This window comes from Pithys albifrons, chromosome 8 (assembly GCF_047495875.1).
Source record: "Pithys albifrons albifrons isolate INPA30051 chromosome 8, PitAlb_v1, whole genome shotgun sequence".
NCBI lineage: Eukaryota > Metazoa > Chordata > Aves > Passeriformes > Thamnophilidae > Pithys > Pithys albifrons.
In genome coordinates, this window is record NC_092465.1 from 14,064,297 (window position 1) to 14,087,662 (window position 23,366).

The window sequence follows — 23,366 nt, forward strand, 5'->3', positions numbered from 1 at the left end:
CACCACTGCACCAGGGTGCAGTGAAGAGAGGTTTACCTTGCCTGGTCTTCTAGTAGCAAAACGGAAGTCTGGGTGTCACTGTTACCTGCACATTGAGTCCAACAGCAAGCAGTGTTTTGGATACTGGTAAGAGATGCAACTTACTGGGTGAATAACAAGTTCATTCATGCACTGAAGGGAGGGGAGTTTAAATATCTTGTTCCTTCAGGAGTATTTACAGTAGTTCAAGTGTTTGTACAATGCATGGTCTTTTTTTTAGCTGAAGTAGAACTGGAGGTGAAAACTGAAACTAAAGTGGTCTGAGGGGGAGAGGAGAAGTTTTATAAGTTAGGAACATGGGGGAAAGGAAACACAATTAGGTATTTGGGAAAACCGAGACCAGCTACAGGGTTGTCTGCTGGACAGCTTCACAATGGAGCAGGAAACCTTAGTGAAGGCTGCCATAAAGACTGCAGGTGAACTAAACAGGGTAAAAGTAAACTGGAAGCCAAATGTCAATATAGTGACAGGCAGTCTGAGAAAAACTGGACAAAAAATGTTTTACTGGAAAGAACTGAAGTTTGACCTTGCAATGTGCTCAGCCATGTGCTGTGAAAGATTGTGCTATGGCAGGGATAAAATCTCTGGTGTAAGGACTGCAATTAAACAGTTGGATTAACAGGTTACTTTACTTAACAGATACTTCAGAGAGCTGAACAGTGATGAAATTGCTCATACTTAAAACTTTTCAGGCTCTTGAAGTGTATTGAATCAAGGCTGAAGTTTCAATTGCAGAGCCAAGCTGAGAGCTTCCCCATCTCTGTCAGATCTGAATGCAAGGTGCAGAATTCCTGCATGTGCTTTGGCTGACTAGACAGAAGGGTCTTTCTGCAGGAATTAAAAATGAAATTCTACAGGGGTTTTTTACACAAAAGGTCAACAAAGATTATTATAATGATATTAAATTCTTTCTGACACTGAAGTCTGAAATATGCATCTGTAGCCTGAACCTTGATCAATCAAAGTAAGTATTTATAGTTTTGCTTTGGATACTTTTGTAGGGAGGTAGTGTGTGGCTTGAAAAAAACATGGGATGTGTATGTTTCAGATCCACAGTTTTGATTTTTCAGCTTATGTATGTTTCTATCCCAGAAGATATAAGACAATAGGTAGAACTGGGTGATGTTGATCTGACTGGGGATAAAGTATTTATTTTATAAATGCTGATCAAAGTTTGTCAAATGATTTCCTAAGCACCTGGAAAGAGGAAAAGTGAGAGCTGAAGGCAAATATTTCCATTATGATCAGTGAGTAAAGCAGTGTCCAGAATAAATGCTCTGATGTGATGAGCTGTTGATCTGAAAAGCTAGTTCAATTTGAGGTACTTAAGGCTAAAGAGATACCTGTGGGAGAAACTGAGTTTGTTTCACAGAAGATTATAAGGGTCTGGGAGAGACCTATCTTGAACTGTCAGTATTGTGCATGCCTGAACACCATCAGCATAGCTTGTCCCTCACAGGTAGGCAAGAGCACAGGTAGTACTTAGAGAAGCAGCTCTTACTGTGAAGAATGGGGCTCTCAGGCTGCATTGGTTTCAGCAGCTAGCTCTGTGAGGGTTTTAAATTTCTTTGTGAAACACAGCAGTAGCCTTTTAAAAAAATCCTTACAGAGCAAAAATGTCAGCATAGGGTCCAATGTTATAAGTGATTCTGGGAAGAAGAAGCAATAAAAGGCATCTTTTGTGACCAAGTAAAACAGACACTTCTGATGTCCAGTTTCCCTTACTAAATCTGGGTTCATGGAGTCAAGCTGTTTCTTGTTTCATCTTCCCAGAGTAGCCAGTTACCAGCAATAGCCCTGTGACACCTTTTACACTTGGATTCTGCCTTGTGCTGTACTTTACCCTATGCTGTTACTGGCCATACCTTCCTGTGAGGCCCAAGCTCTACTTGCAGCGTGTACTGTGGGTTCCTGTGGGCTGCTGACATGGCTTTCCTTTGAGCACCAGCACAATGCAGCTCTGTGAAGCAGAGTTTCACCCTGCCTGCCTGTGGGAACAGCAGGGCTATGCTGTGTGTCAGCAAAGTTCATTCCCAAAAGGGCCTGAGGAAACACAGCAGGGGCTGAAAGTCATAAAACTGTGATTTGCAGTTTCTGGGTCAGTGAAACAAATGTTGCTGGGAACTAGCATTTTATCTTCAATGTCTGGTGTTCAAAATTTGCCAAAAAATAAGTGTGGGAAGGTTAGAGAAGGAGAGCTGATCTTTCTTTGGTGAGACAATAGACAACTGAGATGTTTCATTTTTGAAATTATGTTTTTAAAAAGTATTTTCATGAGGAAACAAGCTTTACATGAGCATCCTATTGAGAATGTTTGTTATTTCACTCCCATTTTGGTAAACATTTAAAAATGTGAAAACAAATTTGAAGGAGTGAAAGTATAAACACTATTAAAATACTTCACAGAAAGGAATAAAATCACTGTTCTTTCTTTGTACTTCTTTGGAGTTGTTTTAATTTAAAAACAATGCTTGGAATTGATGATGGGCTCTAGTCTGAATGAACTGATGAATATCTCTCCTTTATTAAAAAGGTGTAATTACTGCAAATGTTGTTTTCCATTAAAATGTGGGCATTTGTCAACAGTTCCATCATTACATTTGGTGCTTGCTTTTTGAAAGTGAGGCCTTATTGTATGCAAAATTGTTGGTGACTCTTTAATGGACAACTACAATAATGGTTTCCCTACTGTTGCCAAAACAACCACAACTCCCTTCTACATCGGAGAAGTCTGACACAAAACAGAACATAAAAATGAGGGCAATTTTCACTGTTAAGGTTCTGGGATCTTAACAGTCACAGCTGAGTGTTCGTCTGGATTTTACTTTCATATGATATTTCTGGATTTTACTTTCATATGATATTTCTGATTGCATAAAGAGAAGAATGACTGCAAAGAGATAGTGTCTTTCATGGACTCATAAAGACAGCTTCAAGTTGCTGTCACTGGTGTAATAGGGCTTTTTCAGCAAATGGAATTACATAACTTTATTCTGAAGCAGGCAATTGTCTCAGCCCACAGTGCAGTTGAGCAGAGCTTGGAATGGATGGTGTACTCAAAATGTCTGTGGGGGAATCTGCCAGTGACTGGAAAACAAACATAATTTTCTCCTTGATACATTATACAGCAAAAAATACCAAAAAAGAGAACTAAAATCAATGGCTAGTCCACTTCTAGAAATACATAGTACCAACTGCTTAAGATACAGGCATGTGAAACTTTTAGTGTGCAGTTATGAAATAAACTGTCCACCAAAACTGCTTTTCTCTAAGTCATGATAAAATATGTTTTTAAGTGCTAGAGCCCACTTTTACTACTTCTGAGTATGTAGCGCTGGATTTCTTACATAACTGAAAGGAAAACATAGCAAGATGAATTACCTTCTGGAAGACATAACTGTAGTTCCACGGAAGTTGTGCATCCTTTTAGATTTATACTCACTGATCACCCCCAGCTTGACTTGTAGCTCCATATAGCCTTATTTTCCAAAGTTGCAATGACAGAGGGGCTGTCTTAAGGTGAGTAGATCATCTCTCTTTGAATTTTCCCACATTATTAATGGCTGAATCTTCACATCTTTCCTTGCTAATTTGAAAAAAGTAGTTCTGGGCTCCAGACAAAATGACAGTCAAGAAGAAGAACACTTAGAAAGAAAAGGTTTGTGATGAAGAATGAGTTTTGCTGTGCCAGTTCACTGACAATATATTTGTTCCATGTCTCTACCCCTCATACCATCCTTTGTCTTCAAAAATACTTAGCAAACAATTCAGAGGAAGCAATTGGCATATTCCCTAATGAGACTAGATAAAGTGTCCTGTAGTGATGATGACAGCAAATTTACTAAATGAACTGCAGTTTAAGAACTTTTCAAATTGATCAAACCATGATTCCTTGGTTGCTTACTTAATTGCCTGTTACAGTTTCTCTCCTGACCTCCATATCCCCACTGCTTTTGTCAGCATTTTGGCAACTGAAGGATGCTCTGTTAGGCCCTCAGGTTGTGAATAGTGGAAGAATAGGTTCTGGTTTGGGGACTTTATTTGATATGCATTTAATATGTACTCTTGGGCAGCTATCAGAGAGGGAATTTTGAGATATTCTGGACTCCTGCAGTGCTTTCTACATCAGGCTAAGGGCTCTAAGGATGACATTTTCTTAATTCTATTTATTATAGGATGGCTGATGATTACAGCACTGCCTCACCAGGTGCTGAATACCTTCTTAACCCAGTGATAGTCTGTCTGCTAAAGATGTCTGATCAGGAGAGGAATTTACAATGGAAAAGCATATTTCTGTGCATGGTACAAATGATCAACTCGTGAGACTCTTAATTTATAGCCAGTCGGGACTGGAGCCCCTAAAACCGTGGTCCTATTTTGTTGGCGGAAGTGAAGAAATGTCCAAAATCTGAGTGATGAACTATCTTACTAGATTCTTCAGAGTAATAGTCAGGCAAGGCTACTTCAGGGGTCATCATTTAAAGTCCTCCTTTTGAGGAACAAGGGGAAAGGAAAGATGTGAGTGCATGTGTGCACAGGAGTGGGAGGGAGGAATTATTCCTGGGAGGCTGGGACTGTATTTCAAAAGCAGTGAGGAAGTGCTGGCCATGCATTCACTCTGCAACCTTCCACAAGCTCCAGCAACACTGACACAGCAATCATAAGCTGTTAGGGAGAATAATTTTGTCAGTATAATCAGGTAAGTGTTTAAGGAGGTGGGAAAAAAAAAGTCAAGTCTTCTGAAATTAGATTTAAGATTATTGTTGTTCAAGGTACATGTGACTTTCTGATACCTTTGGACTGCCACTGTGGGAGTTTTCTCTTTGCTAAAGTGACAGTTACCTGTTGCTCAAAAACATGCCTCAAATACAAGGGTTGTACTGACCTCTGGAATTTTTTTTCCTTCTATTCTTTCCCTTGGTAACCTGCTGGGCTTGTTTGATTAACCACTTGGATTTTCATGGGCAGTGATACTCCAAGAGAAGAATATTGATAATCAGAGAGAAAAAGTTGGTTGTGTTAGGTCTAAGGCATAAAAACATCATGTAGAATGGAGATCATATGTGAGCTTGAGCTTTTCTGCCGGGGGAAAATGGCTTGATTTTATTTGGGTAGTAGACTGTGGTAGGGCTTTAATGCTTCCTAATAACATTATTTTGCAGGGAAGGTGAGGACTGGCAAAGAAATCTGTCATTTGTGTTGATGAGACTTAAGTGCATGCCTTGGTGGTAAATCCTGTATACATGTTTGTATGTACATATGTCTTTGAAATACCATTATATGGATGCATATATGTTACACTACGTAGCTGGCTGTGGCACTTTAGCAATTTCATCTCCATTTGATTATTTTATAATTAATTCAGAATAAAGCAGATACCTGTATCTTTAAAGGTAGCATATATTAACTTCAAGGAATTACTTAAATACATGTGTGATTTTGAGCACGGGTTCAGGTCCAAATGCAGTAAGCTTTCACATGCTAATCAACTGTGTATAAACAGTGTATGCTATGACAATAAGTAAAGCAGTACTCATGCATAAAACATGTCTGTCTGCATTTTCCTTGTTTGTGATGCAATCACTCTCTCTTTCATTTAAAGCTATCTATGAACATTCTTGCGAGGCTTATCGACACCAAGGAAAGACATCAGGCTTCTTCTACATCGATTCTGATGGAAGTGGACCACTTGAACCACTCCGTGTTTTTTGCAATATCACAGGTAATGACCTAACCTTGTCTTGGTTGCTTTATGTTGACCCTAATATGATTGTGAGGTGGTCTTAATAGTACAATGATAGGCATGTTGGTAATACAGCTCAGTAACAGAGAAAAAATAGCAGAGGTCTTGTAGTAACTGAGGTTTTGTCTCTGAGATGTTTCCTTAAATAGGAACCATGTAAAAGTGATTTTCAAACTAAGTTTGAAAGACTCTCCTTGTAGTATTGTTAAGTGGTACATGCAAGAGTATCTGCACCTTATAAAAGGCGTTTCATATAATAGCTTTTGATGAGATGTTCCTGTTTTTTACTAAAGAGATAGAAACTTAGAATCCAAACCATTCTTTTGTAACTGAATTGGTTCTTTGCTTTACTGGAACACTAGATTTGGGAATTATTATTAAACTTCACATATTGAGTTAGCTGTAAACCCTTCTAGTCTGACTTAAGCAGCAATACCTCGCCTCATACAAGTGTGCTGCCTTTGATGCCCCAGACTGTGGAAACCTCGATTGTCCCTGATACCTGTATGGAGGAGAATGCATGAGGATTTTAGGAGGAGTGACACCAAAGGGGCAAGTAGAGAGGCAAGAGCCTGGCAAGGTGACCTGTTGGATGAGGCTTTTTAACCATACAGTTTTGTAGCTTTACTATAAAATTGTTTCAATGAATACACCTGTCTGGAAAATTCTCCCCTTAAGTGCATTCTATTTTATATGTCGGACTGTCATGACAAGGGTATGAGGAAAAGATTACATAACCCTTATTGTGGACAGGGATAGATGGTAGGGCTCCTTTCCTGGTTCTATTTTTGAAATGGAGATGAAATTTCTCAGACCATCTCCTCTATAGCATTTTTTACTTCCTGTGGCCAGGTGCAGATGAAAGAATATTTTATTACCCTTTCTAAATTGCTAATTCTGGCTGAGGTGCTTTGCCACATATCACCTCCACACTCAGTGCTGAAAACTGAGGACTCAGGATGTTCATATTTTATCCTAAATCTCCTTGTACTTAAAGTGTATCAAATTAAATTTTCATTTTTATTTAATTGGGCAATCATTATGTTAATTAAATGCACAACAGTTAATTATTAAGTATGTTTTTTATTCAAGTGTAATAAATATTTAATATGATGTGTCTCCTTCACTGTTAAATCTCGTAAGAATTGAAACACAGTTTCACCTTTCTGTCTGAATATCCTTCCTTGGACTCCAATATGGGAAATGTGCTCATTTTTATTATTTATCATATAAATATGTGTGATCAAAACATTGTCAGTGCATTTTTTCTCTGCTGAAGAAGTAGGATTTTTGTCAAACACCTTTTATCTGGCAGAAATTCAGAAGGAATATACCTGATTTTCTCTCTAGCTATAATGAGCTTGCTGACATTCTCACTTTGGTTATGAGAGGAGTGGAGTTAGGGAAAACTAGCAGGACCTCCTAGCCTGGAAAATACACTTATGTGTCATCTAAATATGGTTTCGTGCCTTAATCACAAGACATTCTATTCTCTCTGGGAACTTGCCTCATTGTTATGCTTATTAAAATTGTTTACAGTAATCAAATAAATGGAAAGTAGGAGAAAAATAACTTTATGTACGCAGGAATGGATTCTCAATTTGTTACTCTTTTCAGGTGATGCTTCTGCATAGTTTTATGAAAGTACTCTATATTTAGGGAAAGGCAAAATATGATTGTGTTTTTATATTAGGTGCATACAAGGAAAAGAGAAAATGTTATTTTTCAGTGACGTAAATCTCTACAACACCTTCTGTGAATGAAAAGACATAGATAGTCAGGAACATTGATGGCTTCCATGTATGGGGAGACTAAATAAATTAAAAAGATGATGTGGGGAACTGTCACAGGAAAGCATGTACATCCTGCGTATTATAGGCAAAGCACATAGGAATTGATTATTTTTCATCTTATGGGAACTAAAGGATACTTAAATGATTCGATTGAAGGATTTGGGAGTTTTTTGTTTGCTTGCTTTTTCCTAATGCAATGAATTCAATGTGAAACAGTAACTCAGGACAGCAAGGAGGCAGATGTATCAACAAAGTGGGTAAAAACAGTCTGGGAAAAGCCCCAGTCCTGTCTGATAGATTCAGAAGGTGCAGTTAAACATGGAGGTTTAGTTGCAGCTCCCTGCTCAGGCAACTGCAAGGCAAATACCATTGGGAAATGGGAGTGAGTTTCAGGTAAATCTTTTGACTTCCCTCGTTTCCCTGGGTGTCTGTTCACCCTCAGAGGCAGAGGTGGGCTCCTGGGCTAAATAAAGCTTTTATTTTACTTGGACTGACAGTTCTTTTTGTATACAGTTCAAGAAGCAATAACCTCTTTATGCACAAAACGTGTTCAGGCTGAAGAATTTGGAGCTGGAATGGAAAATTCAGGGCAATGACTCATTTAGTGTTTTTAAAGTAGAGGTGCAGAGAGCTAATGACTTCTGGGAATTACAGTGCCCTGAGTCTGTGAGGGATGAATTCAAAGAAGAAAGCAGATCATCAGACATGAGCAGCATCACTGAGTTTAGAGAAAAGTGTTTTCCCTAATGTTCTCTTATGTTTGTTTAAAGTTCTTTCTAATTTTTACCTGTTTAATAGGGAACTTCTTTGTAACCAGTTATTAACTAGGGCAGATAAACACCAGTTTTTTTGCATATTGGTATGTGGTCATAGGTATCCAGCGTCTGATGTGGATATAGAAAGTACGAACAATACAGGTTAATTTATTTTGTTTATGTTTCCAGTTATTTCTCTGCAGCTTGTCAACTATAGCAGCCCGTTGATAAACAAAAATCCTGAAGAAAGCAGAAAACTGCAATTGTGTGTGTTGAGAGGGAACTGGACAGTCATACAAAGAGGAAGAAAGAAATAAGAGAAAGGAAATTTTGCAGGGAGAAAAAAGAGGAAAAAAGTATTAAAAATATAAAGCCAATTTTTATCATGGCAAGAAATTTAACAGTAGTGTCACAGAATATCTGCTGATATCAGAGTGGGTAAATGTACTTATCCATTGTCTGAAGAAGTGGCTGCAAAAGCAAAGTGGCAAAAATTGTAGATGACATGCTGTTATTTAAGTTGGTCAAGAAGAGGGAAGAGTGTGTGAAGCACTTTAAAAGGATCTTATCTTGAGGGCTGTTTATTTCTACTGAAAGTAAAATATGCTGTTGAAATAGGAGGTTGTCAGGAACAGTAAAGTGCCTAATTAAAGGCATAGAAAGATATCTGTATAAAGAGAGGCTAAAAATAAATAATCCAGGACTATTTAGATTGGGAAGACTCAGTTAATGTACCTCACTGACAGAAGCCATACTCATTTGCATTTTCTTACAATAGGAGTAAAGAGACAGTTCAATGACAGTGAAAGACAACAAACTCAAAACTAGATCTAAAAAAAAGACAGCACCTTATTAACATAATGTTTTCCTCACTTTATGTACACATTGAATGCAAAGCAAAGTCACTTTCACAGGGAAATTCATCAATTACAAGAAACACTGGGGAATCCACACCAAATGCCTGTGTGTGTGTGAGGAGTGAACCAAATGTACGTGCCCAAAGTCTGACTGTATGTAGTTGAGTGCTGTGAGAGACACTGTGAGGATGTGAATGGGTCCATGCAGGGGTTATTATCATTTGAGATGATTGTGTTAAGTGCCTTGAAAACATATCTAGCATGTTTCCAGGGCCATCCCCATGGGAATGTAAACTAGCTATGTTTGCTTTTACCTGGATTCTCCCATCATCCATGGTGCTCTATGCCCACACTTTTTTGGCAATAAGTACAGAGAGAATGCATTGTGTCATGCTTTGAGGTAATGAAAAACCACCAGATCTGGGAAAGAAATTTTCCCTGTAGGCTGGTTGTTTGATAATTAGCCCAGTTGAATTAATCTTCACTTAATTTAAGATTGATAACAATCAATAGAGAAGATGGCTAACAGACCCTATAAACCTCTGGTCTGGCAGTCTTTATATCATTGTGAGGCTTATTCTTTTTCTCTTGTTGCTTAGAAATCTATTGATCTGTCTGGAGTACTACTTAAGTGCTAATAGCCATATTCTCCAGTACAAAGCCTATAGATATGCAATCTATATCCATGTACTTGTTTTGTTGTATTGTGTGAAAAGTGTTTGTAATGACCTTTTCTCATCTTCTCCAGAGTAATTTTTACCCTTGATATCTGAAAGAAAAGTGCACTTGAGTCATTCTGTCACTGTTCTTCTCTACTGATGCTGTTTTACTGTATGCAGACCCTGGGCTACCAAATCAATAATGCTTAGAAATTGCCATGACTAATTCAATGGCTAATTTTATATTAGCCAGATGTTTTTCCAGTCCTCAAATAGTTTGAGTTTTCTTTCTTCCCTTTTTTTTTACTCCCAGGCTGCAGTTTGGGGAAAGATGAAACCTTATCTCAGGTCTTGCCACTAGTCCAAGATCTGTTTTTGAAACTGCAACAATAAAAGTATCATTAATTAACAAAAATATATCACTTCTTGTTGCAGATCATCTCTGTTTTTCAGTCTCCTCTCAAAATGCAGATATTGCCTATTTCTCTGATGCACAAAAAGTAAAGCTGTTTTCTCTATCTTGAAAAATTGTATAGAAACTGTGTTTACATCTCAAAAGAGATTCTGAGAAGATGTGAAGGAGATGGCCAAAGTTATACTTGGAATTTTTTATGAATTGCCTCTGATTTTTTTTTCATTGGGCTAACAATGTTTAAGATTTTGTTCCTCCATATAGTACATATTCCATGGCATGTAAAGAGAGCTGAATTGAGGAGGATGAGAGTTGTGTTTGTAGCTGAAGTGCCTAATTTTAAGTTTCTGAATAGTCCCACTTAGAGTATGATATTTGATCATCTATTTGAGGAAATTTCTGTAGCAGTTCACCCACTTCACTGTGAAGGAGGAACAGACTGGAGTAACAGAGAGATGGATTACTACAAAGTACAGATAGCTGGACCTCAGTTCTTTCACTAGAAATACCCATTGATGTTCCCAAAACAATCATGGTATTAATAGTATTACTGTCCATGGCATCCATCTTTCCCTTTGTTTCCACACAAGAATCTCACTTCATCTGCTTATATAATTTCTTAATCTATTATCCATAAGAAATCATTTTCTTTTACTTTGTATTGCAACTACACTGTGTGACTCACCCATTTTTATTTTTCTTGTGGACTTGATAGACTCTTACATGGAAAGGAGGGCTGCCACCAGTCAGGCTGATGCAAGAACAGAGAGCAGGAGTTGGTCATACCTTTAATTCTGGTTTTAATACCTGCAGCTACACAATTTTGGGGCAAGAACTTAAATGGTCAAACTCCCTGAGAGTCTCAGAATGAGAGAGATAAGATTTATAGCCTTAAACTTCTTAAGGAAATATTTAGATTGACTGTGTTTATTTTGGTTTTTTTTCTTTTTTAAGGACTTTACCTTGCAGCTTCCTGTATGTATTTGTGATCAACTCGTCACTAGAGAAAATAACAAATGGAAATTCCTTACAAATTATTTACCACTGTTTAGATTAAAGGCAGCCCTTAAAGATTTACAATTTATCCTCTCAAACACTACAGGTCTTTTGGCACACTGAATTTTTGACAAATGATATGTTTCTGTTTTGAATTTTCATTAAATAATCCAGCACTTTACAAAAGGAAAAATCTTTACTGGGTGTATTACATCAAAGGCATTGTGCTGTCAACAGCTGCCTTGCTGTTTTCAGTGAAATTGTTGTGTTTCTGATGAGCATCACAGGAAAAGTCCTGAAGGCCACCTTTGCAGTCACATTTGCAGGAGGCCTCCAGGGAAGTTTTACTACTGAAGAGCCTGACAGTAGATATTTTCCTCTAGCCTTTACCTTTTAACCAAAGCTTACTGCAACTTAATCACTGTCCTGCCACATCTGGAGTGCTCAGAAGTTAGAATTAAGCTGTGGCTCTCTCAAAGTCACTACAGCCATCTCAGCTGCAATGAGTGAATCTGTTTGCTCCAGACATGGGTGTCTTGTGCTGTGTTGGACACCTGCAGGTCTCACGCCCACCCTCCTGGTATGGCATCTGCAGAATGGCAGGTTTCCTGTGGGCTCTGCTTCTTCTCTACCAGGCACATGCAGATGTCTGAGCCATCACAAGGCACGTGAAACACAAGAAAAGTGATTTGAGTCTCTTAGCACTCACCTAGATGAAGACTGAGGCAGAGGGGATTGCACTCTTGTCAGAAATGCAGCGAGTGGAGAATTGTCCATTTTGTGCTGGGCAGTAGATCGGTGACTGTTTCTTCAGTTTTTGGAGAGAAATATTTCTCACTGCTTGTTGTAGATACCCTGTGTTAGAGGAAATATGGAAGAAGTAGGCTGGCAGGATAACAGTTTACCAAAGGTGTTGCAAGAGGTATCTCATTCTCATCCATCAGAGCTGACTGGCATGGTCATTCTGCTGGCAGAGGTGGCTTGGACAAGGGCTCAGAGGGAGAAAAATTTGTGACTGAGGTGTTAAAAGAGTTGGGAACCCAGCTGTTCCCTCTTCTCCAGGGCTGGGACAACATATCTGTTGAGCCAAGGACCTGGTGCCTTGCTGGAGCCGGCTGTTGGCTGCCACGAAGGATTTACAGGTGGAGAAGGGTTGCAGGCATGGCCATCCCTGAGGAAAGCACAGCAGCCGGTGCTGTCTGCCAGTACCATCGGAGTGGACTGCATGAAGGACTGGGGTGACTGGAACCTCCTCCATCCCCTCCCTGGTATTGAATTTTTTCGGGGGAAATGCATTGCTTCTTCAGTGGATGGAAGTGGCTGAATCAGATTTTAGGAGGAGGCTGATGAGTACAAAACAAGCTGCAGAAGCATGTATTGTTGGGTCAGCCAGCAGAAAAAAAATAAGTAAAATGTAGTAATGAATGGCTTTCATAGAAGACTCAGAAAACACTTCCTTGGAGTCAATGAATTAAAACTGTGCTAAGAAACCAGTCTTTTCACATTCTTTGAAGGGTGGTGTATATTAGAGCGGCTGGGTTAAACTGCCACTGTAACTTAGAACAGTACAGTGTTTAAGGAGGAGAGTGGTTGTTTTTGTAGGTACAGTGTTCAGGATAAAATTTGGCATTCAGTGTAGAGCACCATGAAACAAATGCATCGTATGAGCTCTGAGAGTTATTTTTCTCTCTCTTATGTAGCATTTACCGTATGTTTGGCTTGTTGGCAATTTAATCAGTCTGAATAATCTTGTTTTGTGACAAACCTCCTAAATCACAAAGAAATGATGCAGTTTGCATGGGTGGAATGTGCTCTACAGGGATATTTCAAGTTGAAGAATAAAAATGAGAATTAGGCAATACAGAATTTATTGAAAGCCAGTTTTCCAGCTGCTCTAATTTCCCACAATTTAATTTGTGTGCAGTCAAAAGCAACTTGGAGGTTTCCAGCAAGATGATAGAACTATGGGTGAGGCTAAACAGAGTCTAAAATGTGCTTAATGCATTGCAGTCCCATGCTGTAAAAGCATCTCCTAGGACCAAATACAGACAGCCTAGTATCCTGGTGAATTGGACCATTAAATAAAACTCTGAAGTTGCAAAGCTGTAGCATTACCCTGAAACTAAAGCATTGTCACCTTTGAATTATGGATATAATTTAACGAGCATTTAGGAAATCTGCTTTTTAAGGCTGCATTAAACTGTTCCAGGTTATGCAGCAGAGGATGTGGCTACACTCTCCTACTTGGTTTTGAATAACTTTCAGCTTCTGTGTAGTTTGAAATTTTACCAAGCTGAGGAAGTAAGAAAATAATATAGTGGAATAATAGAAAATAAAAATCAACAGTAACCTAAGCTTGGAGAACAGCTTTTTCATTCTCATTGCAGATTCACAAGTGCAAGGAAAGCTCATTAAGTTGAGGAAACAGGAAAGAAAAACATATCGTGTGAACAGATGTAAAAATACAATGATAAATTCTTTGTTGAAATTAACAAAAAAAGAGCTTTTATCTGTCTAGTTTAACAGTTTCCATCTTGGTTTGCATCTGTGATTACAGTGTCACTGCCTAAAAATATAATGTAAACAAAATGGAGTAAAGATTTTTTAAAAAAATTTAAAATCCTTGCATTATGAAATAGGAACAGTATTTGAAACCCCACTTTCAAAAGGTATAGGTGTTACTGGTGCAGAGATGTGCCTCTGTAAAGCATATGCAAAACATGAAGCTAAGTTGCAGACAGCTGCTGCACTGCCTTCTAGTTATAGTGATCTGTGTGCATGTCCAGGGTGCGGCTCCGTGTCTTACATGGGTCCTGAACCACGCCTGAAGTGCAAGCTCATGGACTGTTGTCAGTAGGCGTCAGAGTACACATGGGTTGAGCAGTAAGGTTATAATTCCTTGACCTCATTCTGAGGTAGACAGTTGTGTTCTGGAAACAGCCCTGGCTAAACTCATGCAAGTGAATTTGAGAAAACAGGTGATCTTTTTTTTCTAAATGATGAGGTGGAGATTTGAGGTGGAGAAAATGATATTTGAGTAAACCCCAAGAGTACACCTGAAAGCTGGTCTTCAGAAAAAATGCTGGGATTATTTTTGAGTGGTTTTATGATCTATGGAAGCAGGGGCAATGGTCTTACTGTTGTCATGGAATGGTTCAAGGATTTGCTGCCCTCCAGCTCTTACTTACCCCTCAGACAGTGGAGATGGAGGAGGAAGCAATGTTGGGCTCTCACATTCTGTCCAAAGCAAAGCAAAATTTAAGCCATTTTCCAGGCTCATTTGCTGTATGTAAACAAAAGGGTGTCCTTTTGAAAGAAGGAACTTTCTCATTTTTTTTACTGTGATGTGAATGGGATCCTTTATTCTTCCAGCAGACTGTGTGTGACTTTGTGTACATTACCTCACCCCTCTACACCTCACATCTCTCTTTGTAAAATGGAAGCACTTGGGAAACAGCAAGAAGGGTAACTGAAATGGTTGAATACATCTCTCTTCCTTTACCTCCTCTTACCTTCTGCCACCAGCTCTATTGCCTTGCATCTGTGTTCTGTTGAGCTGCCCTTGTGATCTGAGGTTTGCTTGCTGGTGGCGGTGACTTTCCTTTCACTAGAGCAGTGAGACAAACATATATATCTTTTTTGAGAAGCTGAACGGATGGTTACTCTTACTTCAAAGGTGAAGCACAGAGGAAAACTTTGAAGTGACCAGCAAAGCACAGATCTAATCTGTAAAAGTATTAAACATTACAGACCAGGCATGTGTAGATTAGGAAATCTCTGAAATGTAACTCCAGGATTCTTCTCATCTGCTATAACTTTTTTTAACTTCATTCCAATGTACTTGTTAAATCACAATTCCTTCAAACACAGAAAGAAACTTAATTTTTTTTCCTTTCCCTTTATAAACTAGAGAACAGAAAATAGGTTAGCTTATTTCTAAAAGATCTAAAAGCAGTTCTTGAATGTCAAAGTTCAGAAGGACAGCTGAGTGCAGCTGTAATGATAACAAGGCTGTTGACAAGTACGGAACAGATATAAAGGAAGACCTGTCACATTGTCTCCTTAACGCCCTTGTTAATGAGTACTTGCTGCTAACAGTATATTTGCTGATGTCTTGTCCAACCTCATTTCAAACATGTCAATTAATTAAATTTCCTACACTTTTTGGGAAGACAGTTTCATGCTATGCTATTTTTAATAAGTTTTTCCTAGTAATTCTTCTTTGCTTCTAAATCACTAGCAGTTGATGCTTTTGACTTTTCAGATACCCACACAGTACCTTTTTTGGTGCACAGCCTGGAAAGTGCAGTATTGTTCACTCTGAAATTAACTCTAGCGTTAGGCTGCTGTTCTCCCTGAGCAGCTCTATAGCCACTACTGTGAGCATTGACTTTATTGAGTTTCCTTAAAATTACGTTAACTTTCAGCGGAGAAGTGCTTTTGACTGCCCACCTGGAATTTCAGCAACCAGTTTATTCCATCATCTCCTAGTTTTACATCTCACTTATATTATCAACAACTTAGTGTTTGCCTTTTGAGTAGATATTTCATTTAAGGCAGAGGTTAAACTTCTACCAGCTTCAGTGACAGGAAAGCTAACTCATTCTCAACTGCTTCTGAAAAATCCACTCTGTTCTTGTCAGTAATGCCTGGGAGAGCAAAAGAACAGAGAGACTGGCTGATAAGAATCACTGTGTTAAGATGTACAAGATGTCTGGTACGAAGCCATCGAATTATATTGTGTTGGAAGCAATACATGTACAGGGTTGTGGAGGGTATTGTGCAACAGAGTTGACTGTGATTGCAACCACTGGGACAGGTATTACAAGCAATAAATTTGTAGTATTTCATATGATTTTAATCTCACTTTTTTATATCACACATTGCAACTATGCTTCTTTGAGCTCTGACTCAAAGGATCCATAAGCAGCATCCAGAAGTGAATAAGAACCACAGAATTGCAGATCTCTGAGCAAACTTTCTGCCTGCCAACACTAAAATTATGAGAAGGTCATGACTGAATGTGTGGTTTGCTCAGTGTAAACTGTCCTTACAGTTAATGCCAGTTAATTTCTCTGTAACTTGCAGCCAGGTCTTGGAACAGACCTCTAAATAGTCACCAGATGGTTGTTGTTACTTGCCTGTTATCCCAATGCCTCCAGTAATGACGAGCCATTAAATTATTGGAGCGTCTTTGTACAGATAGTCCATTTAGGATTTTTATACACCTGTTAGCATTCTGTTAAAGTAATCTGTGGGATATTTGTAGCTCAATGAAAAATACTTCAGCTGCAGTGCAATGCAGGGGCCACAGAGCTGCTGGGCTTGTCATGCCCAGTGTATTGGGGAGTAACTGAAAAGCTCATGCTCTGCAAAAACTCAAGCCAGGTAATCTGATAAAACCATCTGAATTCTTAAATGCACAGTTTTTTAAGATCAGCTTAGAAAAATCCAGTGTTATCTAGAGTTTCAATGATGAAGCATAAATAACAAAATAGAAATCTATTGCCTTGATCTTGCCTCTTCCTCTGTAACTCTTTGTATGTTTCTGCAAGTGAGATTGAAATCTCCCTCTCATCAGGTGATTAAAAATTACTGCCTTAAATTTTTGACCTGTCAGTATCTTGCATCCTCCCTAGGCAAGCAGGATCTTTGTTGAAGAGGGAATTTACTGGATGTGGCTCTTAATAACAATGTGGGGCACATGCAGGGCTCAGTCTTGTGAATCCTCATTGAAGAGTTTGCCTTTAACTCTGGGTCAGCTCAGCAAAATGGTCATTCAGGTTGTCCTTGCTACCTTGCCCATTGCTATCCCAGAACCAGCTGGCAAAAAAGCCTCCCTGCTAAGCTTGCTTGCTTGTAAGTGTGATGTTCTCATTATCATGCCAACCCCAATGCTGGTCATGAACTGGGTTATTAGGGTGCAGGTTGTGCTTAAGCCTAGTTTCTCCTTTCTATCACTTACAAAATCCCTTGCTCTGCCACTAAATCCAGTGAAGGAAATGATAATGGGCTTAGGCTCACCAGGATGGAAAAGAATCAATATTTACAGTTAACTACAGATGCTGAGTCATATGGTGTTCTGTACCATCTTCCAAGTGGGACATCACTCAACTTATATGTAAAAAAATCAGAACTGAGTAAAATGAGTGATCTGACTTCCAACTGGGTGGTAAGAACATACTCTCAGTTTTAGCTTTCTGGCAAGAAATTGTGCTTTCTGCTTGTGGTGAGTTTGTGCAAGCTCATCAGCTGCAGTTCTCTGCTTCCATTTGTTGTAACAACAGCATGGGCTGTGTTTTCAGGTACAGATATGTTTGCAAAAGATGAGTGTTACGCCCATGAGCCCTATCACTTTGTCTCTTCTCTCTGGGACAAAACCACCTGAAAGGTATCTAATTTTATTCATATACCTGGCAACAGAAGATGTTGAAGCTCTCCTGTGGTTCCTGGAAAGTTTGCAGTTTCTCTGTTGCTCAGCAGGCACTGTAGTGTTTGTTTGAGATGGTTAAGGGAGAAACATCTCTGTGGACCACAATGACCTTTAATGAAGACCTATTGGTCTTCATCACAGAAGTAACCATTTTGGAGCCCGTGGTCCTGCTGATGCTTTCTCCAATGCAGTAAAGCGTTAGATTTCAAGAGGGTTTTTGTTCCCTGCTTGCTGAAAATGTTTTTCTTTTAACTTGCTGTTCAATCATTTTTCATTTAACAGAAGATAAGATCTGGACTGCAGTGCAGCACAACAGCACAGGGCTAACGAGAGTCCAAGGAGCCGATCGGGAGAAGCCATACACCATGTCCTTCAACTACAACAGCAGTGCAGAGCAGCTGGAAGCCCTGATTAACAGTGCAGAGCACTGCGAGCAGGAGGCAGCCTACCACTGCAAAAAGTCACGTCTGCTGAACACCCCGAGTAAGTGCCACGATCCCAAATCTTTCCTTCTTAACTCTTATTGATTATACAGCAGGTATAGGCCACACTGCAACTGAGGAGAAGAGGAAAAAAAGCCCCAAAATACAAACACAAAATTAATAGCAGCAATACAGAATGGAGTGAAAAACCTTTTAACTTCTTGGATACTACTGTACAGTTCTTGTGCTCTGGTGCAAGAGGGTATGGACTCTGCAGAGGTATTTCCGGTCTGTACATTCCTGTGTACACAGACTGAAAACTTCCGCAATGGAAAGGGCTGACTAGAAACCAGAAAAACTATATTTGGATGATGGCAAATAGATGTTCTTATTAATTTACTGTTTCTGTCTGTATATTAAAGATAAAAAGCACCCAGATGCCTCCCGACTATTAATGCTATGAAAGGGAGGAGTGTTTCTTCCTTTGAGTCCCCCAGCCCTGAATATGATGTTAAAGGTGCTTGGTAATACAGTTTCTGGGCCAAAACTAGCTTTCCCCTTGCCATAGAAGGAATACATTTTTAGCCCTGACTTAATGTAACAGAAGACAAAAAGCAGAGAGTCTGACCTATTTGTGTTTCTCTGCAGTTCCAAATTTCCAGTGGCTACTCAGGATATCTGTCTTCCATTCAACTGTGTCTTCATGTCATGCTTTTAAGTCTGCTTATTCAGAGAGATGAATGACATTAAGGGCAGACGTCTGAATGTCTTCAGGGTCTCCTCTGGTTACTTGTAATGTCTGTGTGGTCCTGGTGATTCTTGATTATTAGCAACTCTTACATTTGTTAGTAGTTTAAAAGACATCCCACAGAAAGCCTGAAGGGGAGCTCGCAATGGGTTTTCCTGTTGTGTTAAAAACAAATTGCCTAATGAGATATATCAAAAACCCTCCTGGTTCCAACAAAGTTACTGTAACACTGAATGTTTATGGATCCAGTATTCAGATGCCTTACAGTCAGTTTATTTTTAAAAGCTGTGAGTTATGTCTTTTGTTATCATCAGATTTACCAGCCAAGAACTGCTTGTATTGCTAATCTTTTTTTAAAGAATTAACTGTTAATATCAGCATCCAGGGTAGAGCACAAAGGGAAAACAAAATGCAGGCATAGAAGCTCATAAAGAAAGGGAATTTATGTCTTAAAAATACTTTCAGTGTTGCTGGTTTCTGTATCCCACTCCACAACTGACATGTTATAAAGATAATATTCCACAGGGATTATTTCTGAAATGATTTTTTAAGAATGAGTGCCAGAATATTAGAGCAGGTCTCCATATGCTTACTTTTGTACATTTCTATGAGGTACTTGATCATGTGTATTCAGGAACATACGCTATGAATGTGTTTTGAGATACCCCCTGTATGTGAGGCCTCTCTAAAGATAGGGACACTTCAGAATACAAACCTTTAGGGAAAAAAACCCCATAAATATAACCTTGTGTAAATTGACAGCATGCAAACTGTCCATCTTCAGGGCTAAAGCTATCAAGCAACAGCAGGCAGACTGGCTAAGATGGTTCCTGACAGGCAGCTTGTTCTCCGCTTGTGCAGAACCAAAGTTGTGACTCAGATTCTTCAAAGAAGAGAACATGATGATGGTGTCCAGCAGTCCAGCTTGTGCCCTTGCAGCTAGTGCTGTGCCACTGATAGCTGGCCACTCAAGAACTACACAACTCATTACCTTTACAACAGCTCCAGCTGACAAAGAAAAAAAATTACAGTCCAGTGCTATGCATGTGGCACGCACTGCAATGTTTTTCTTCTTTTTTTGTCTTCCTTTTGTATGCTTTTAATTAGACTTAAAAATTTTCAATTTTTCATCATGAACTTTGTCAGTAGTCTAAGGCTTTAAGTTTGGCAAGATGTGAAACATGTTCAAAAATAAAATATTTCAGTTCTTGAAATGAAAAGACAAGGATAATTTGTTCTTAACTGAGTATTAAATATTTTTAAGCATTAAAAAAGCATTGTTTTCCTCAAAGCCTTAAAAGCTCTATTAGTTGATACTAATTTTGGAGATGAATTGCTAAGATTTAAAGAATTTCCACTCCTAAAGTTGAAGATAAGCTACAAGTGTAAATAACCTCAGGGTATTTTGCTGGACTCACTGCAGAAGGTTTGCACCTGTGTTGTTTATGCCCAGAAGTGACTGGAAGGAGTTTGATTTGGATCCAGAGCAACAGAACAAAAGAACAAAGATCAAAACCTCTTGTGTTTTGTTTCTTGATTTGGCCTAGGCTTTTGCATGCCTGAAGCACTACATTCTACCTGTGTTGCCAGGGTATCATAATGTGTAATTGCAGTTAATGAACCACACTTCAGATCTTCCTTCCGAAGTTGATATACCATGTATGTGTATTGATGACAATACTACACTCACAGGCCAACAAGAAATGTTACCTAACCTAATCCAGCTTGCTGAATATCACTGCTCACTAATATCTCTGGACTGATCTGAGTGGTGAATGTTTGATGGAGGGTCATATCCCAGAGGTATATCTGATCTTGACAGAGCTATAAAATTTCTCTTCCTTCAAGAAATCTAATCCCTTCCTAAGTGTCCTCTCATTTTGGGCTTTCTTCTTTCTTTTTTCCTAAGGAGATGGAACACATGATTGGAATATTTCAGCTGGTAGCACCAACACACCAAATCTTTGTCCTCAGGATCTAAACACTATCATGTTTCACAGAGAAGCAAAAAAAAGATTTCTCTCTCCTCTTGCATTGATAGCATTACTCTCCAGCAAAGCTGAATGTTGTTACATAGCAATTTTGGCTTTCACAGCTTTTTGACGTGGGGCAAAGGGACAAGCAAGGAACTCTGGGCTGCCTCAGAGACAAACCCAGGGAGGCTGGCTTGTGTCTTGCATAAAATTGTTCCAGTTTATATCAAGGAATTTGTCTTTCTTCTCTTCCTTCTTCCTCTTGCCCTGAAGCCTCAGGCAAATCCCCAGCGAGTGTGATTGAGCGTTGTATCCCCATTGAGTTACTTGGATTTACATCTGCAATGTGTCAGACATTCAATCTGGCAGTTGGCAAAGTAGTTTACTCATCTCCACCTCCTGCTGCCTGGAACAGCCTTATCAGTTCTCACTGTAATACTATGGCTTAGCTGCAAACATGTCTTTGAAAGCAAAAATTAAATTGCCCTGAACTGCATTTTCGTACATCTCTGCCATCAGACAGATTTTCAGGAGGTTTGTGAACATCAGCATAGATGTCTGTTCATCAAAGAAATGTCTAACTTTCATATGGTGCTGGCAAATGAAACTTATATGACCAGTAATTGCAAGCTTCTTCTGACTTTGCCATGTCTGTTGGAGAGACACATAACCAGAGCAAATCTGACAGTTGGCATTAATTAGGAAAGTCATCCACACTGTTAGAAAAAGATTCAGACTTTACCACCACCTTATCCTTGGAAGTAGAGACCAAGTCAATCTAGGAGGAGAGGAGGGGAGTGGACAAAAAACTTGGGCTACCTCTAAATGTGCTGTATTCTGAGACTATGAAAAGAAATATAGCCCCTTGGGGCTTTGATTTCCCTGCTTTATGGAGCATTTCAGGCAGTATCTAGGAAAAGAGTAAGTGTACAAGGATAAATACATGTATGCTGATGCATGTTTAATTAAACTGTTAACGTACAAGATCTTTGAAGGTATGAAAACACTTTATGAATTGAATAAATCCTTGGCTCTGTCTGAATTTGCTCAGTTTTCTAGAAGCAGTGGGCGTAGTCAAATATTTAGGACTATTTAGTCTGCCTCATATCCTTATCAAGGACTTAGCACAGTGACAGCTGTATCAGTGGCAGGATAGCTTGCTTTACAATACTTGGCTGACAGTCTGTCAAGTTCATCACACATTTGTGTAAGCAGGGACTGAGAAAAGATCAGTCCTAGAGCAAAATCAAAGAAATAGAAATGCCTATAGGTGGTGGGGTTTTCCTGTCTTCTTTGTTATTTTCATCTTTCCAGTAGAATTCCCACACCATGTCGCCTTGAGCTTTGATTTCAAACACCCATCCTAAACTACACACCTCCTCCCTGAACTTTCTGCCTGTCCCTCTTACAGTCTTGTTGAGTCCCAATATTATATGACTTGCACCTGGGTTTCCATCTCCTCTTCTCCCCTTGACCTCCCACCTAGTCCTGTATCTCAGTGCCAAGATGCACCATGTGCCATCTGCAGGTCTGTGACCCCTTATCCCAGACAGCTGTTTGCCCTAACTGGTGAACCACTGCAGTTGCAATTTGTAACTCCCTATTAGAGGGAAAGATTACCTCACAGCAGGAACATGTCCTAATTTGTGAATTTAGACTTAGGACTTAATTCTGGTGCTCAGGCAGTTCAGTATCTTTTTATCTGTGCCCTGTAGGTTGTTAAAGCTTTGTCTCTGCAGGTTCCCCCCTTAGTTCCAGATTAGGCCAATGATATCAGAGCATAAGATGCTAAAAAATGTCCTCCAGGTTCCTACCTCCAATAGTGACGGCTGGTAAGATTGCAGCTTGAGGTGAGTATAGATGTCTGATGTCTTCAGCACATCTCTCAGTATGTCCCCATCACCTGCCATTGCTCAATTAAAGGTACTGGAGTTTATACTGTTGCTGATTCCTTGTAGTATCTACTGTGGATCTGTTCGTAAACTTGTCTAATCACTTTTTGAACTTTATTATGTTGCCTGCCTCTGCAGCCTCCCAGGAAAGCCAGGTACAGGAGTTCCCCACTTGCTGTTCTACAGAACTGTTCGTGAGTTTTTAACATGTTTTTAACTGCTGTTTTGCTCAGTGCACTGAGTTCTTGTATTGCAGGGTGCAGTGAAACACAGTTTTGAGCTCATCCAGTGCTTTTAGAGTGCTCTTGGCTACTCTTCTTTGGCTTTCATTAGCTCTAGTATTTGCACCAAGGTTTCATATAATGGGGACAATCACTTTTTAGAGCAGTGTAAATTTGTATGGAGAAAGGAGTGTGAAACCTGTGTTCTGATGAAGTATTTTACATAGATGTATCATGAGATGATCTCAAATGACCCATAACAAGCAGTCATTTACAATGGGGTTTTGCTCACTATTATTTTCTACCTTTTAAATATAATTTCCAGTTCGTCATTCTAGGTACTTTAAATTGCTACTTCACTATCAGGGGACTGTTTTTTCTTGCACAAAATAACTTTAAATTGTTATTGAATTACTAGGAAAC

General features: G+C 39.2%; 1 protein-coding gene across 1 annotated transcript in view; it reads left to right on the plus strand.

Moving 5' to 3' along the window:
- CNTNAP5 (contactin associated protein family member 5) overlaps positions 1-23,366 on the plus strand; it is a 286,664-nt gene that overhangs the window by 186,170 nt on the left and 77,128 nt on the right. The window contains exons 12-13 of the mRNA XM_071562346.1: positions 5,642-5,761; positions 17,970-18,170. Of these exons, the coding sequence (XP_071418447.1) occupies positions 5,642-5,761; positions 17,970-18,170 (321 nt within the window). The remainder of the gene's footprint in view (positions 1-5,641; positions 5,762-17,969; positions 18,171-23,366) is intronic.